The following is an 18,671-nucleotide window of genomic DNA, read 5'->3' as shown; positions in this document are numbered from 1 at the left end:
CGTACGCCACTGCTCTCCTGTTCAAAAATGTGAGAAATCATGATTTTGAACAACAGTGGACTGCATACAGTACCCATGTGGGATTCTGTTCTCGACTGAACAGTATTCAGTACCTACCCTGACAGCCATAAACTGAAAAGGATACTGTATAACAACATAGCCTACAGAAAATCAATCCATGTTTATGAGGGTGACCAGTGTGTATAGAAATGAATGTAAATGATGCTGGAGAACACATTGCACATTAATTTATTTCCAGTTTACTGTAGTATTTTATTTTATCCTATTTTTGTCTTATTTGTTGTTGATTCTATTTTTAGTACACGTTCAATTTCTCCCAAGAGGGATCAATAAAGATACATCTAATATTATCTTATGACCTTGAACCACCAAAATACACACAGGATCTAAAAATGATGTATATTCATTTTAGTCCAATATACAAAATCTACAATACATGTCAGTCAATACAATATATTATATATTATATTTAAATGAATTGCATTGTATACTGCACATAACTACCTACCACCTACTAGCTACCTTATACTACCTACTAATATGGTAATATAGTTCCCAGAGGAGGCTTCATTATGTATATAGTCAGTTTTTGTGTCTATTCTGAAGATTGTTGTGTTGTTGTATTCCTGTGCAAGTACATTGACATATGAGTAAAAATCCTTCGCCAAAAATGATTATTCTGATGCCCATATCTCCCACACTTTGTGAACCCATGAATGCGGCAGGACCACGCTGTTCCTCCCAGCTCAAAGATGGCAGCCGTGGGACAGAGAAGAGCGACGACACAATTTTAAGAGTTTGGTCATGAAACACACACCGGGCTGTGCAGCTGCGACACACACGGTTATGACATGACAGTGATATTATTTGCTAACGCCAATGTGTCGTCTTGGTTAGACAATTGAAGGATTGAGGAATATCATGTTTTTCTATGGGCTAAGCTAGCAAGCAGCGGTTAGCAAATAAATGAACTTGTCTCTTTTGCCACACGAGAGGAAAGCAGCTGCTCTGCGAATAGTGTACTGACATCTAGCAAGGTGAGTGTGTATTTGTATAGTAGCTAGAATGTATAAAAACCTAATGTAAAGTCAATAGAGTGTTGCTATGTGTGCTAATATGTTGACAGCACAACAACTACCGTCAGCCCTAGCACGGTAGTTTGTTGTATGCAGAGAATAGTATGCTACATAATGGAAATTTGATAGCATTATTGCATTTAATTGTGTTTTTTTTTGTTTTAATTGGTTATTTTTTTCATGTAGTGTACTTGGTAGTTGCACAATTTCAGCCATTAGCATGTTAGCATTATGAAAGGGGTTTGTTGTCATTGCTCTCCGTTGAAAAGATGCGGAAGAACATGACTGACTGGTTGTTAATGCTTACTGTTCATACATTTCTTTTAATGTGTTGTGACTTCGGGCCTACTATTCCTTGTTTTCATGCCACCCTGCGTAAATATTGGCGTAGTAGAGAGTTGGAGATAGTGTTCACCGCACACCCTGGTGGTGTGGAGCAATGAAAACATAACTCTAACGTTGATATTTTATCTTTTCTTCCCTTTTTCCAGCTTAGTTTCATCATGGCCATCACTCAGTTCCGTCTTTTCAAGATTTGCACATGTCTAGCCAACTTGCTTGCTTTCTTTAAAAGGTTGATATGCAGGTAAGCACAAGTGAACATGTAACTAATGTAATGTACAGTAGCTCTGATAAATGCTGCTCTGTTAAATGTATTATCAAAGAGAGCATTGCATGGTGGATCACATGTAGGTTAATTTCCTTGTTTTTTGCTATTTATAACATTGATTAACCCTTTTCTCCTTTCTATTGTGTTATATTACAGGAGTGGAAGGGGCCGCAAGCTCAGTGGTGATCAAATAACTCTCCCGACCACGGTGGATTTTTCATCATCTGTACCAAAACAGGTCAGTGTTTGGTCATTTGACAGAACCTGTCCAAAGTCCTCTCTCTGTGTATTCTAGTGTAGTAGCTTGCTTTGGTAGAGATATTCAAAGTCTGTCCGCTTTCCAACATTTCCCAATTTGAATGTTCTGGCTCATAGAGATAAATCCTACACAGACACCTTCCTCTTCACTTTTGTCTTATGATAGATTTTTAAATGATTTTTTAATGTTATTCCACACAGCCAGAGATTGAAGAATGGAGCTCTTGGGATGAAGAAGCTCCTACTAGTATTAAGATTGAAGGTGGCAATGGAAACGTTTCTCCTGATCCTAACAATGATGACGAAGAGCCGGACTACTTCAAAGACATGACTCCAACCATCAGGAAAACACAGAAGGTTTGTCAATACACATCGCAACAATCTGCTGCCTTTGCTTGTCTTAAAACATAAGAAATTCAGTATCTTTGTCAGTCAGATAATAAAATACATTTTCAGTTGTTTTACTAAGCAAGTGCCAAATTCATGACAGTAAATTTTGGTGTTCGTTTTCAATTTCAACAAAGCAAATAGATGCATATTAATGGCGTGTAAATAGGTTTTGGAGTTGCTGATAGGCATCCTATATTAGTACACATCTTAAATCTGTAACCGTATTGAACAGACAAAACAAAAGTGGATAAATCAAAATTTTGGAGCATTTTTTCAAAAAGTATTTGTATTTTGTATATTTCAGTTTTCCTGCAATTATAGATGATACAGTTTGACAGTTGGGGCCAATTGCAATGTACTTGTATTTTCTGATTATAAAACCTTGGTTGAAATATCAGGTTAGAGCAATAAATAAAAGGCTAGTGGAATTATCAGCTGACTGATTGGAATGTTCCTGTCTTTACTATTAGTTGGTCTTTCCTGGTAATAGTTTACATTGAAGGCTTATAAGTTACTGAATGTGCAATAATGCACATGAGCATGATATAATGCATAAAAGATTGAGCATATCTAATTATTATGTTGTAATTTGCTTTAATTTAGTCTAATTAGAATATAAAAATGACAAAATCTGTGCCTGTAGTGGGATTGTAATATGTTAGTAATGCCTCATTAAGTGTGTCAGTTGAAGTCACACTTCGTCTCTCTCTGGTTTCCATGTTACAGATCGTGCTGAAGAAAAGGGAGCCTTTGAACTACCTGGTGCCAGATGGCTCATCAGGTTTCTCCAGCAGACTGGCGGCCTCTCAGGATATGATGACCTTCACGGCTCCCTCAGTGAGTTACAGTTTCATATTATCTGAAGCTTATCATAGAGGAGTATAAACTAAAATGCAGCTAAGTGTGAGTACATAAAAAACCAACAAAAATATCAGATTACATATCAAGCCCAGAAATCACATTTATTTATTCTCTCATCAGTTGGATGTCATCTTTGCTCTGTTTGCTTGTAATAGTATGGGTTCTGTGTCAGCTAATTTGGTGGCAAACAGTGGTCCAGTGTGCAACTTACACACTTCTGTGCCTTCAGTTTGGACTTGAGTGGGTTTGCTCCAAAGATTTGTGCTTTTTCTGTAATGGTGCTTAATAATGGACACAGTCTCAGAACAAACTGGTTTTCTGCCTGTGGAAGTATCATTTTACACGCTTAACTACAGTCATAGGGCCTCATGCAGCAACATTCTATTTAGTTTCTCTTATACTTACTCTCAAATTTCTGTAAAAGACAAGCTGGAGCTGAGCGCTCCGTGTGTGTCGCACACTGACAATAATAATAAAACATTCATCATAGTTCTAATTGGATCAATCGACCAATAGTATATATTGAGCCCACATATTTAATAATCCATTTATTATAGATGTGAGTGTGAGATGATTTTTTTTTATCTTGGTACGTGCGCACCCGACCACTTGAAAAATCTTCTCTTACCTAAGAGAAGAGCAAAAATAAGAAAACACTGGTGAATCCCAGAAAGCAATGGGGAGAAACAAAATAAGAACATACTGAAATACCAAAAATGAGAGGGAATTAGTTCGCATATGGCTTCTTGCATGAGTCCCATTGTGTATAATGCTCCGAGTGCTTCCAAAATGCAGGTAGCCTAAGCTAAATAATGCGTTGTAGACACAATGGTTCAGTGGCTGCTGTTGCTGATGTGCTAAACACACTGTGTTTGTGCCCAAGATTTGTGCTTTGCCTTTAGTGGTGCTTCACAATCACCACAGTCCCAGAGCATCTGAGACAAACTGATTGTAAACTGCCCATGGAAAGATTTATTTCATTTTAAACAGTTATTGTGTATTGTGGCTCTGAGAGCTTTGAGAAAACGTGTGACCTACGTTTAGGGCTGGGCGATATATCGAGTATACTCGATGTATCGCGGCTTGTTCTCTGTGGGATGTAGAAAATGACTATATCGTGAATATTCGAGTATACATTCAATTTACACGCAGTTTGTTTTTAGTCGCGGCCCGTTGAACTACAGGTTTCTCTCACTCTCTCATCTCTCCGCACAGAGAGATAAAACAAGCGCACCTAGTTACGTACAACACATTCTGTTGTGCGTGCAACGTCATATGCCCGGTAGCATGTAGCAGCAGTAGCAGCGATCTCAGGTCGCGGGAGCAGCAGGTGATATGGACAGGTGGAGGAGGGAGATTAATTCCCCAAAAAACAATTCAGGATCCATCATCTGGCGGTGGTTTGGGTACAAGAGGGAGGACGTTGAACAACAAACCGTAATATGTAAAGTATGCCATAAAAGCGTCACCACAAAAGCTGGTAGTACAACAAAGTTATATCACCATGTGTGCTTGAAACTCTGCAAGAGCACATCTCCGGCCAGTGACATATTGAAGAAAGTGCCGAAGCGACCAGCACTGACGCAACTGAGTCTAGCGTCTGAGTCTAGCGTCTTCTTTTTCCAGAACAGCAGTACGACTAAAACAGTCAAAAACAGAAGGAGATAACGTCCGCAGTAACACACCACACAGAGAAAGACATGGCCCCAGTGAGTGTGGTTAAAAGCCCGGTTTCAGAAAGATCATCGACACACTTGATATAATCTACGTAGCAGAGTCAGCTCTACCTTTATATCCTAGTGGCATTATGCAGAAAATGTGCACTTTAATTTAGTGTTATTTTGATGTGTCATATTAGTTACATCATGCATAAAAGACACTTTATTTGTTTTGAAATGGCATGTTTGTGCCACTGCTTAATAACTCTTTAATAAATACAGTTTTGATGAATTTGTTTAGTTGTGATTCACCCTTTTGGCATGAATGTTTAAAATCAGCATATATTAATGTAGTATGAACAATGTTTTAATGTAGAATCATCATACTGGCATAATTGTATGCATCAAAGTGTTAATTCAAGGCTAAGGCAAAATATCGAGATATATATCGTGTATCGTGACATGGCTTAAAAATATCGGGATATTAGTAAAAGGCCATATCGCCCAGCCCTACCTACGTTCAACCATGTACCTGAACGCCACCTGTGCAGTCTCTCGATGCTGATGTGCTAAATGTGCTGTTTACACCACATTTTGTCTCAAGACACAGGCTCAGAATGTCCATTCTTGATTAAAAGCTCTGTTCGGTCTCTACTTTCTCTCTTTAGAGCATGTTTTTCTGACATGTGTCACGTTGACAGAGCCCTGAAGCTCCGCCCTGCCCTTGCACAGAGCAGAGCGGCTCACTAACTGCTGGTGTATTCAAAGTCTATTATTAAACGTATCGCAGCACCCCCCTTTTTCCCAACAATGTACCCGCCAAGTGTAGAGTCGAACGGATGAACACTTCAAGAGATACATGAAAGACAAACATTTAGTGTACAGATTTCTTGCTTTATATAGAGACATTCAGGAATGATATCTCTTGTATCTTCATGGATTCCGTTTTATTCTTTTTGCACAGGCTGAACTGGGAGAAATGGACACCTGGCAGGGGGACACAAATGCCTGGGAAGATGAGTCTGATGCTGCCTGGGAGGCAGAGGAGGTGCTCAGGTAATATGTCAGGAATGCATGTGATCATATATGCAGTAGATAGAGAATTGTAGGTTCCCTCAGTGGCCAGCAGATGGCACTGTATGCCATTATTACAACACAGGAACAAGGAGGAAGCTCCCAGCTGACCCAGCTTCTGTTGATGTGCATTGTAATGACACAGTGCTCAACTGCATGTTTGTCTTGTTGTTGTTTAACAGACAACAGAAGATGGCTGAGAGAGAAAAGCGCTCCATGGAGCAGCAGAGGAGGAAGATGGAGAAAGACGTTCAGAGGATGATGAAGAAGGAGCAAAAGATTGCAGTCAAGCTCTCGTAACGTTTCAGAAATGCTCAGTTTTGAGCCAGAGGGATGGGTTGGAAAGACACTGAATCAATCATTAGTCTATCTTTAAAGTCCTCAAACCGACCAGGATTATTATCACCCCACACTACTTATGTGTTAGCAAACAGTCCTCCTCCTCCACCCTGTTTCCACCAGCAGCCATTTTAGTCCGTTTTCCAGCTGCAGTGTAAAATGCATCATTCTTGGGGGCAGATAACACACCTGGTGTTCTCACTCTTCATGTGGCAAGGTCATCTGGTCTTCAACAGACAGTAGCATTTCTACCATCCATTTTATCTTAGGTTAGACTAAAGATGAGATGCAACATTAGACAGAACCATTTAGACTCTGATTCATTCTGTTAGGTAGCACAGGAAAATGATCTCTTTCAGTTTTCCCCAGGATTATAAACTGGTACCTGTACTGCTTTTGAAACTCAAACAGAGAGTCCTTTTCTTTGTCTTATTTATAACCTTGAAGGACAAAGGAGTGTAATTAATTTAAAGCATCACTGTTTACCAGTGATATCCCTTGGTTTGCTTGGTTATTGTGTTTTTATATTTATGTCTTTCATTGTCTGAAAACAGCTTTTTTTCTAATGAATGTTGCTTGATATTTCACGTCATTTCCTTGTACTGTGCAGCCCTTTTACACTGGAAATCTGCATTGAAATTAAGTATGGATAAATGGCCCAAAGGACCATAGACTAGAATCTAGCCCAACTATAAATGCTAGCTGTGGGTTCCTATGGTAATCTCATGGCTACTGATGTGTCATTCATGCTCCTCCTCTGTCAGCTTGTGATATTGAGGGAAAATATCCAATGAACACTGCATTGATTTTTGTTTTTGTTTTTGTTTTCCAGCGGGAGGGAATGTTTCTTTGCTCTTGAATAGTTGATACAGTAACTGCTGGGATGCCATCTTTATAAAACATGCATTGCCATGACAGCATAATCTCAGAGCAGTTATCTTAGCTTATAAGAAAACAAATTTCTTGCTTCCTTTCGCATCTGAAAATGTAAGGGTAATTATTTTTAAAGGCAGTGGTTTTGATTGAGTATCCTGTTAGGCTTCATTGTAATGGAATAACTGGTCAGCGTTGGAAGAATTGGTACTAATGTCAGACCGCAAGCTGTTGTCATGGCAACATTTGCAGGTGGAGTAAGCCTTGATCAACTGAAATGTGCAGACATTATGCAGTATTTCTGTAGTTAGATGTCTTTGGACTTAAGATAAATGGACTGAAAGGAGGTTGAGGTTAGCAGGTTTCTATACTGAATGTTGCCGTTAGACAAACTTTAACAGCAGTGTTATGCATAAAATGAAATACTGGATTTAATGTTATCTATCAAATGATTTATTGACACTGATCAGGTTTAAAAAGTTAAATTGAAAGCTTATCTTAAGGGAATTCAGCAAACTGTCTTTGAGGATTTGCTCTTCATCCAACTCCTTTGATTGAGAAAGGCTGCATGTCATTATTTAATGTCATTAAAGTTTGTTTTCATTTTGCACATTTAATTTAACCAAAAATGAATCATGGAGGACCCCCTGTTTGTTTTGTCATTGATATGTACAGTAAGACTTGTTGTAATTGTTGTGGTTGAGCACAAATGAGGACTTGGCATTGAAATAAGGAGTTCACAAGCTCAATCTAGAGAGATGGCAGACTGTGTACCTGCTGTAGTCCCACACAGGTTTTTAATAAAATGATTTGATTCATACCGCTAGAGGTCGACAACTTTTAATAATGATAATGAACTTGATTTATGTTGCACATTTCAAAACACTGTGTTACAGAGTGATTTACAATAAAAAGAACACATTCAAAACAGAATAAAACAAACTAACAGCCGGTAAAAAAAAACAACAGAATTAGAGACTTTATTTCCTCAGGTGGGTTCAGATCACTGATGGCAAAGGCTTTGTCCCCTTTTTCAGACTAGACTGGAAGAGACCGAAACAGAAGACCTCTGCATAAAAGATCCCAAACTACATAAAGGTTCATCAGGGATTAAAAAGTCTAAAATGTAATCAGGAACCAGATCATGAAGGTCTTTAAAGGTAATCATAAAATAAACAGGAAGCCAATGTAAAGAGGCTAAAACAGATGTGATCGTGCCTCTTAGTTCTGATTAAAAGTCTGGCAGTTGTGTTTTAGAAACTGTTTTAGTTTCTAAATGTTGTGATTAAGATGAAAAATGACTGATGTGGTAATTAAAGTGTGAGGAGATAAATGAAATAACTACAGGTTCTGCATCTCTAACATTTAAAATAGATCTGAGATGATAAAAGGCTTTTTGTTGTGATATTTAAAAACTCAGTAGGAAGGACAATAGAAAAAGACTTGTCAGTGTAAATATTAAAATCACCATAAAGAACAAGTCTACCATCATTTAAATCAAGACTGCATAAAAATGTGGATAAAAAAGAGCCAGCTGCAGGGGGGCGATAAATTACAACCAAAAGGAGCGGGTGTGAAGTTCAAACATGAGCCCTTCAAAGGAAGAGAAATCATTACAAGCTATTAGGTTACATTTGAAATGCTTCCTGTAGACAGTAACAAGGTCACCACCATGTCCACAATCCCTGGGTTGCCTATAATATTCATAATCTGGAGGGTGCAATTCAGCAGCTGACTGTGATCACTATTATAACCATTAAAAACATCAAATCTAAATCAGCAGAAGAGATCAAATCATTTAAAAGAAGTGTCTTATTAGAGAGGGATCTCCCATTGAGAAGAGCCATCTTAAAAACTGTGCTGAGTTCAACCTTGAGCTGAGATTTTGGTCCAGATCTTTATTAAAGTAATTAATTATTAAAGTATTGCTGTGTTAGATGAGCCTGATTGGTTTGACAGACTTATGTGTAATTATTACATGAACCTTACAACTACGTGAAACAGCACTCAAAGGATCTGGACACACCCAGTGTTAGTAATTCTCAAAGTTCCATATTCAAATTAAATAGATGAGACCCAAATCTGTTCTTGTCATGTGATCGGCTTGTGTCAAATTAGTATTATTACATTGACCCAGATCTGCTGTATGTGGAACATATGGATTTGTGCTTTTTAATATCACAGCATTACATGGACTGCCTTCTAAAAGTTGACCTTTTGAAGGGCCAGATTAAATACACAAATATGAACTAGTCATGTGGAATACTTCTCATCCTATGAAAACAGTTATGTAACATCTTCTGTGGAGGAGAAACTAACCTAGATGATATCATCAGGGTCTAGTTGGTCTTGGAGAAGCTACAACAATAGTCTCCAGCCATGCCAGCTGCTCTGTGTGGTATAATAGTTTAGAAAGAGTGCAAGTACAGCTGTGGCTGATGGGAATGTTACTGGTTTTTTAAGGTATTTGGTTAACTACTAAGTCACAATTTTGACTTGATGAAAGTGAAAAGAAAAGGTGCTTTAGGACTCATCCTCTGCAGCGTTGGCGCCAAATATCCATCCAATAGTTGTCGAGACGTTTAACTAAAAACCATAATTGTCAATTATCACGGTGGTATGATGGAAAAGCCAGAGGATTACCAGTATCAGTGTGACTCATCCTCTGGGGACAAATAACACCTGCACACAATTTCATGGCATGGCTAAAAATGTTAGAAAGTGGGAGTGTGGAGTCTGGTCCTTTAGCAGGTGATGAGGAGAGTCTTAATTGGGCTAGACATACCCCAAAGCATAAGAATCAGATAAGTCCCCTACCTTTATGGAAGCGCACTACTGAATTGCCGCAGTGCTGCTTAACCTAGGTTGACAGACATTTGTCATCACTCGTCCCACCCTCGCAGTAATGATGTTATCCCATCTATCTGAGGACATTGCTTGCCTGCCAAAACCCACTCAGAGATTGACCTACTTTAAAAAAAAATGGAAAAGGCACATCACTGTTCAGAATGTGAACGCGTTTTAAATGAACAATTCTCCTTAAAGGTTTGAGAATCACATTTTACACAGACTTTACAAGACTGCTATGTACTGATTTATTTACAGTAAATCCAGCTTTACAACCGCTGCTTCCCGCTGATTTTAATCTAGCTTCCACAGACCTAGTGTGGGGAGGGGGGGGGGGGGAGGGATTACGGCATCTGATGACTCAGTCTGTTGATGCTTTATGAACCAAGAGGTCATGCTTATGCAATTTAAGATAAATCACCATATGGTTGAGTGGAAATGGAGCAATTATAGTGAACACAAATGTTATACATTTTTTAAAACCCTAATCAGCTTTTTTCCTCTAGTCTTCAGTAGATAATGGGTAGGTGTTATATCATCACTTTAAAATAAAACATTGTGAGGGCGGACAGACGTACCACTGCTCTGGCATTGACCCAGTTTTTATTGTTGTGAGGGCAGACAGCATTTTTACAGCTTCAGAGATATCCCAGTAAAGTGAATCTAATGCACTTTTACATTGTTAGCTCCATAACCCAAGGGACATGTGAAAACACAGGCCGAGAAAGCTTTTACGTAAGATGAGCTGCCATGAGAACAGTGGTTAGTTGCGTGCTGGTCGAGACTAGATATTTGCGCTTTTTATTTATTTATGTGAACATCTTGCACTTTCAGATCTTCCGCCTCCCCCCTGAACAGTGTGAGCAGGCTTCTTACGTAAGTCGAACTTTAAAGGATTGTGCCGACGTAATAACCTTGTCAGATTTTAAAAAAACAACCCAAAAAACAATGTCAGGAGTCCAAAGACGTGATCAGAATTTATCATGCTTTAATAATAAAGATACAAGGACATTTGATGTAAACCACCAGTATTGCACATAGCTCAGGCACATTACAAGTGTCAGTTGCTTCAAAGCGTCAACTTATTTCTATGAACAATACACAGGCTGTACTTAATAAAGCTCTACTCCTGGGGAGGAAAAAAAATATATGTACTTTTTCACAAAAACTTAACAGTGAATTCACATTAAACTTTGGCTGAAGGTTTAAGGTTTCTTTTTGAACAATAACTCAAAAACTGTTGAAATTTCAGAACCTGTCAATCTGAACCAACATTCAATCTTTCATCTCGTTAAAAATCTCATTCTAACATGAAGAACTTGTTTTTTTCCCCTCCTAAAACAACTAGGGATAGCACAGGACAATGATAACATATAACCATCTACCCAGATGATCAGCTTAGACATAAATAATAAATACATAAATAACCCCCCCCCATTATAAATAATCCCTTTCATGTCACCACTTCGCTTCAACTCATGGTAACTGTACAAGTGCAAAGAAAGTGTCAGAACCAACAAAAATACTGCATTGATATCATCAAGTGTTAAACAAAAACTCACAAATACTCTTGAAAAAAAGAGAAACAAATGCTTAAGTGCTCTAAGTTCAAGGTTAGGTGTGCGCATGCGGGTTGGAAGCCATTACGCATTAGGCCTGTGAGCGACGTGACGAAGAGAGTGCAAACCCATGATGCAACAACCTCTGATGAGTGCCGCAATGTTGTACACCGGGGCGCTGCCATCCACGCCGTGCTGCGAGTACAGCCAGGCCACCGTGGGCAACACAGGAGCTGCTACTGCGACCAGATCCACCAGGAAGCTGTTGCTCCAGTAACGCTTGCCGACCACGCCCAGCCCCGGTGACAGAGAGGGTTCCTCCTCTGTGACGCTGAAGTCCAGCTCCTCCATGAACCGTCGTGGCTCTCCGGGCTCCGAGCAGAACATGCCAGAATCGGTAGAGGTGTCTGGGCTCTCAGGGGGAGCGGGGCTGGGCATGCTTGGTAAGTTAGGTGGTAAGGTAGGTGTCGAATCGTGCGTATTAGCAGTGGTGGAAGTGGAGGTGGGCAGGTTTGGGAGGCCCAGGAGAGTGCTAGAGGCTGATAGAGCTGGTTCCCCTGTTGTTGCACCGTGGAACTTTAGCAACTGGAGAAGCAGAGCCTGCAGATCTGGAGACATGGGCGTCAGGTCGGTCTGGACCCCTTTTTCTTCTGTGATCTGCTGGGAGAGGGTGCTTGAGGAGAAGGTGGTGGAACCTCTATCTGGTTGGGCTAGTGGAGGTGCAATAGAATTATCAAGTAACTGTTCTTCTTCTGACAGTGCTGACACCCCAGGACCAGGATCTACCCCGACCCTCAGCTTGCCACTAGAGTCCTGACTGAAATCCAATGCTGTGGACATAAAGACCTGCTCCAAAATGTCAGCTCTGTTAGCCATCTCATCGTTCACCAGAAGCCCGCTGTCCGCCATCGCCTCCGCCCCTTGGTCTTCTAACTCAATCCCACCCTCTTCTTCCCCAACCTCCTTTTTCCCGCCACTATCGGGGCTATCACAGATGAAATCCAAGGTGTTTTCATCTTGGAGGTTGGCACCACTCTGGGCGAGCTCCATGCTTTGCAGCAGGGACTCCAACTTCCTGTTTTGGATGTTTATGTCAATGAAGTACTTCTGTATTCCCTTATCCTTCTCCATCAGGCTGCTCTTCATGGTTTCCACCACCTGGCGCAGCTGTTTGATCTCCTTGCGAGCCTCTTTGAGGGACAGCTGAGCCTCCACCCGGTGACACTCCTCTTCGATCCAGTCCTCCCTCATCCTGCTCAGCTGGCTCTTAAGCTCCTCAATCTCAGTCTCTCTGATAAAAAAAAAAGGAGGGAAGAAGATGCTTTGACATTTTGTAGAGCAAGCTTATTCGCTTTCTGTGCTAAAAAAGGCTACAACCAACATCCAGTTAGCCTACTGCTACTTCTAAAAGGTGCGGTGAGACCAGATTTTCTGACTATCAGAATAAGATTAGACATATTTGCTTCCAGCTGTGAATTGACCCATCAAAATGATACAAGCAGAATGACAGGAGGGAAACTGCTTGGCTGCGCTGAGAGCAAAGCCATCAAGGTTATGACAAGAAGTGAAAAGAAGCAATTTATCTTACAAATTGCTCTTGGTGCCTTGCTCACTCCTGCAGTTTGTGGACAACACTCTAGGAAGTCAGTGCACCTCCAGAAATTGTTTGGCACATAGACTTTGTGTAAAACTGTCATTTTATATGGTTTTCTTTTGTATGGATGCAAACAATATATAATGTGTTATTTATTGAGCTCTAAAAAAGGTGCTGGTAGGCAGATTTAGCTACTTTTGAATACAGCCAGGCCCCATTTACAATCTTTGGCTAAATTTAACTAACTGGCAGTAGCATCACATAAAAAGGACACATGAAAGTGGTGTAAATCTTCTCCTCTAGACCTCAGCAAGAAAACGAATAAGCATAAGTCTAACATTCCTCTAAATATAATGTAGAGCAGATGAATCAGCAAGCATAGGATTCAAATAAGTTGCCTTATACAGTGAAAATATCTCTCAAGATATAACAGCATAATGCAGAGGTTTTTTTAACCTCATGTAATTGTCATTACCCTGTGGATTCACACTTTAGGAGATTGTAACAGCAGAGAAGAGCCTCTGAATATAGGAATAACGTCATGACTTCAGTATCACTTTTCCTCCTGATTGGCCCACAACCATCCTGCCTTAAGAACCACGAAAAAGCTACAGATACAAAAATCACAGGAGCTACTGTACTGTGCTGCTAAACCTTCACCAACCTGTCACGGACTCTGGTGTCAGATTCTAGCAGTTTGGTCTTCAGGTGTCTGATAGCCACTTCTTTCTGCTGTAGAGGTGTGAGGTACTCCTCTGGGTTGGGGGGTCTGATGCCATGGTTGTCTCCACAAGAGTGGTAGCGGCCTAGGCTCGCTCTTCTGTTGGGCAGAAAGACCATCACATTGGTGAAAGTTTACCCCTCTGGAACCAACGTTATCTATCATTCCCCGACTAGACATTTTGAAGTGGCAGCAGTAAACAATTTTGATGTTCTAAGAGTAAAAATCCTGCAGAAGGTAATTAGGTTGGCTGAGAGAGCAGTGTCAGGACAGATGCTCTGTGAAGCCAGGAATTAGTGTCTGACACAGGATTACTGGTGTGCCGACTCGAGACTAAAAAAACCCTTAAAATGCTGGTTTATCTAAATACAAGCACAGTCAGCAAGGAAACAAATCACCTTACTTGTAAAAACCCTAATCTAGAACCTAATTGCATTAGCATTCAGATGCCCTTTGCATGTCCTGTGATCAGTGTTTTATCATCATTAAAAAAAAAAAAAAGAAAAAAAGAGAGCTGATAAAAAGGATTCATGGTTTTGTTTTTTTCCCCCCCTCAGCTGAGCGTGAGTGGGCGGATTTGGACAGTATGCAAAGCAGCATGCAAACCTCTCTCCCTCTTCCAACTCGCACAATATCCTAGCAACCTGGGATACTCGAGGCTTTGATGCGAGCGTTCTGCATCCCTGCCAGAAATAGAAACAGCCCAGGAGAAAGTAGAATGCGAGAGGCAAAAGATGTCACATGACACTTAGCCAGGCAGAGGAAAAGCTGACAGTGGGATGAGAAAGCCTTCAAATGACAAGAGTGGAGGGTTATAGTGAATCTGTGAAAGCTGTAAACAACATTAAAAAAAAAGGAGGGCAGATACTGATACTGCATAAAAACTCAAAAATGGCTGAGTTGAATATATTTTATTCTGTTTTTTGTAACTGCTGAGAGAATTTTTAGGTTAAACCTTATGCGGCACTGAGCTGCCAATATACATAAAGACCAAGTAAACCTTCCAAGTAATATGGAGCCAGAAATACATGGTGTTCCAAACACTTTTTTTTTAAGCTTCAGGCTACTCTGCTCACACATCAATTCTGCTTCTCTGAAATATTTATGACCCTGTTCTCCCCCTCCAAACCAAGGTGCATTCACTCTAATCCAGTTACAAGTCAACTGCAGCCATCAGGGTCACCGCCTGCATGCCATATTCAGACATTTTCATTACTGAGTCCTCATTAATTTCAACCGCAGCTAAATCATGACCGATATAATCCCAGCCGCCTTCAAGAGAACAGAAGATAGAAAAAAGTCTGAGCCTAATCCAGCTCCCCCACATGCAAAAGGATGTGATGCACATTGCCTGAGCCAAAATCTAAATCACTCAGTCTCCAAAATCCATATGCCCTCAAGCAGAGAAGGTTGAATTTGTAATGAATCCAAGTGCAGAAGTATGGCCTTACTAGACGTGATCAGGATGTTGCAAAAAACTGAACAGAGTATTAAACTTTAAAACCTTTAATCCTTCTGTGGTTTTTCAATAATGCATCATATTAAAAAAAAAGGCATGTATGGTACCTGGAGGTGGGGCTGGAGTTGCAGCTGCTGCTGTTGGTGGTTGAGTATGCAGTTCTGGGGGGGGTCCTGTAGGGAGCGTAGAGTTCTGCATCGCGGTTTGCTGTTGGGCTTCCGGCTGGTTTGAAGACTGGGAGCGATCTGATGTGACTGCTGCGACTACATAGAACAAAGCATAAATAGAAAAATAGGTTTATAGCTATATTTTTTTTAAACTCTTTTAGGGGATTACAAGACTAGAGAATTCTGACAATACAAATATAAACCTCATACCTGCGTGAAGGTGCTTTCTTTCCAGCTGCATTGCAAGTGAGGCTCTCCCTGATCTTTAGGCTGCCTGTGCTGCTGGAGGAGCTGAAGTCTGCCTCACTACCTGCACAGAGGAGAACCAGTGTGTTAACATCCTGGCTTAAAGCAGAGATTATGTTTATTAAGAAAGATGATAGAACACAATCCAACCATTTAAATGAAAAGCTGAGTTGATAAGAAATCGCTCACTCCATAACATTAGTCTACTTGTGCCACTGTTATCATCACATTGAAGCATATCACAGCTAAACATTTCATTGGTTTTAGTCCTTGCTTTAAAACCTCAAACCTCCACAAAAATACATGCTCTTATTCTGGAATTATATTTAGCCTTTGTGTCCAGTTTTCCTGTGTGTGTTCATCTTAGCTTCTCCTTTAATAAATGCACTCTAACAGCCTCATCCTATCCTGTTAGGATCAAGTACAGCATCAAGCCAGAGTATCATGTTTCAGTCTCTGTAAACTGGGGACCAAGCAGACAGCACAACCTCAAACAAACATACAACAGCAGTTTGTGTCTTTTTCTCTTCAAACTCACTTTAATTGAACAAGATAGATCTATTTAAGTCATTACAAATAACACAAAAACTCAGCCAATTAAATCCAAACATGAAACTCAATCTTCTCAAATGTTGCATGGAATAGACACTTAAAACTAGAAGCCTCAGCACAATATTGATGCCTGGGATGCTTTCATTGCCTTCAGCAGACAACAGTATTGTGTTGCGATTATTAAAGATCATATTCAAAGCCGTACCTGAGTAGCATCTCTTGCCATCAAACAAAACCATGTTACTGTATCCCGTGACGACTGTGACTAACAAAACTGGTTAAAACTGAGTGATACGGTGAGTCGAATGTGTGTCTGTGCACATACAATCAGTATAGTAACCTCTTGTTAATCAGCCTAATTGGCTAAGCTCCTGAACCTTTTTTTCCTCGACCAATCAGCTTACTTCCTCATTCTGACTCATGATCAAGCAGTTTTTTGCATGCTGGCAGATTTGAATAGATTAAAAGAAAGGAAATCTAGACTGAAGCTCTGTGTATGTGATATGTTTTAAAGGAGCACAGAGAGAAAACTCACTCCAGTGATTACTGTCTTGTTAAGCAAGCAGCTGCTTCCCAGCCAGTGTTTGTTCAAATCAACATGCCAGGGAATCTGCTAGCTGCTGACGTGAAAAATACACAGATATTGTACTTTGGTCTTTAGGGAAACAGTGGCATGCAGTAGTATATATGTGCGGCATGTTTTTTTAAAAGGTCTGAGCATGTGAAGAAGTGCTTGTACCATCAAGACACACAAATCAAGACATACTCAGATCAGATTATAATTGTGTGGAACTTAAAGATTTCAAATTGTGCCCGATCCTTGCTCCACATTCTGAAAAAAACACATCTTTTTCATCTGATCTCTCCGTTCTCCCTCACCTCTGGCTTTCATGGCCGACCTCAGCTCCCTCTTGTGCCTCTGCGCGCTCCTCGGTTCGCCGCTCCACTCGGCCATCACCCTCACCCTCTTCACTTTGGTCTTTCGCTCGGGGAGTACTGGCGAGCCGTGGGCACTCTGCTCTGAGCCTGACGGGGTTTTGGAGGGGGACACAGACTGACTAGTGGGGCAGCCGGTGTCATCTATTGTAGACAGGCACACAGACAGTAATAGCCAAGAACGGGGTGGGGGTGTGGGGGGGTGGGGGGGGGGGGGGGGGGGTAGCAGGGCAGGCAGGGCAGCGAGCACAAGTCAGTCAACCAGAGCTCAAGGTCCAGCCGGGGTGTTATCTGACTGATAGCACCACGACTTTCACAAGAGCTCGTCACGTTCATAGAGTTGTTGACAAGTGGTTGCTGTTTATACACACACACACACACACACACACACACACATAGAGGCGCTTTTTACAGTGTAATCTGTGGTTTTCATTCGCTCTGTTTTTTAAGGAGCCAAATTGGATGAACATAAAATATTAATTGTGTTTGGCGTTGCAGCCTGCATGCTGTGCTAAAATAGAACATGAACTAATACTGGAATTAAAATGTTTAATTGCTTTTATAAAAATGTAATGGGGCATCACAATGCAATCTTGCATCTGACTGCCTGTAAGTGAGGCTTTTAGTATTCTTACATGAACTCTGCTGTCTTTGAACTGGAGCTGAACTTCTTACCAGAGCAAAAGCTGTTGGTGCTGATGGTCCTTTTGGAGTGGTCTGAGCTCATGTCACACTCTTTTCCCTCCTCCTCTGAAAACGGGGAGTCAGACAGTGGCGATCCTTTGTCTTTGGGTCGGAATGGATGGAGGACCAAGCGTGGGATGCGGCTGCGGGGGCTTCCTTTCTCCGGTGATTTCTTTTCCTGTTCAAAGTAATATGTTTCAGAGCCGCAGGCAAGGGATGCAGTGCTATGGAAGCTTAGTTTTTTAATTCATATTGTTTGATGTTTGACTTGTGATGATAACTGGAAAAGAGTCGTATTGGCAAAGCTTTCAACGTGCATAAAAAAATTTAAAAAAGCGACTCACCTCATATTCCTGGAACGGTCCCATTGTGCTTCACGTAGCGTTTTCCCCTGACGGATAGAAAAGAGGAGAAAGATCAGGTGAGTCATTTTTCCTGCGGACCGTGTATGTAACAGCATTTGACGTGGCACTCAAACCCTTCACAAACAAGGGCCCTCTGTCTAAACTCAGTTACGCCACTAAATCCCCCCCCCTCCCCCCATACACACACACACACACACACACACACACACCCTGCCTGGTACAGATGGCACAACGAGCACAGAGCCAGCCATGACCCAAACACACTAAATTTATGACCTTATGAAAACAATCTTTGTGTGTAACCCCTATAAATGTGCAGCAGGTGCCTTTTTTGTGAAAGAAAACCCTCTATATAAAATGTTAACAATCAAATGAAAGTAA

General features: G+C 40.8%; 2 protein-coding genes across 2 annotated transcripts; one reads left to right on the top strand and one right to left on the bottom strand.

Moving 5' to 3' along the window:
- Nucleotides 1-772: 772 nt before the first annotated feature.
- ebag9 (estrogen receptor binding site associated antigen 9) lies at nucleotides 773-8,092 on the top strand. The gene is made up of 7 exons (XM_053327906.1): nucleotides 773-1,058; nucleotides 1,589-1,683; nucleotides 1,864-1,945; nucleotides 2,167-2,322; nucleotides 3,082-3,192; nucleotides 5,839-5,930; nucleotides 6,131-8,092. The coding sequence occupies exons 2-7, from the start codon at nucleotides 1,601-1,603 to the stop codon at nucleotides 6,246-6,248; spliced, it is 642 nt and encodes a 213-aa protein (XP_053183881.1). The 5' UTR covers nucleotides 773-1,058; nucleotides 1,589-1,600; the 3' UTR covers nucleotides 6,249-8,092.
- Nucleotides 8,093-11,614: 3,522 nt separating this feature from the next.
- sybu (syntabulin (syntaxin-interacting)) lies at nucleotides 11,615-18,347 on the bottom strand. Its single transcript, XM_053327366.1, has 7 exons — nucleotides 18,270-18,347; nucleotides 17,917-18,103; nucleotides 17,185-17,331; nucleotides 15,718-15,817; nucleotides 15,448-15,603; nucleotides 13,825-13,980; nucleotides 11,615-12,857 (listed from the first exon to the last, which is right to left on the bottom strand). Exons 1-7 carry the CDS (start codon nucleotides 18,291-18,293, stop codon nucleotides 11,651-11,653), a joined length of 1,977 nt encoding a protein of 658 aa, XP_053183341.1. The 5' UTR covers nucleotides 18,294-18,347; the 3' UTR covers nucleotides 11,615-11,650.
- Nucleotides 18,348-18,671: the final 324 nt, after the last annotated feature.

The sequence above is a fragment of the Scomber japonicus genome, chromosome 10 (genome assembly GCF_027409825.1).
Source record: "Scomber japonicus isolate fScoJap1 chromosome 10, fScoJap1.pri, whole genome shotgun sequence".
Classification (NCBI taxonomy): Eukaryota; Metazoa; Chordata; class Actinopteri; order Scombriformes; family Scombridae; genus Scomber; species Scomber japonicus.
The sequence above is the reverse complement of the archived record's forward strand: the minus strand, read 5'-3'. Positions and strand labels throughout refer to the sequence as shown.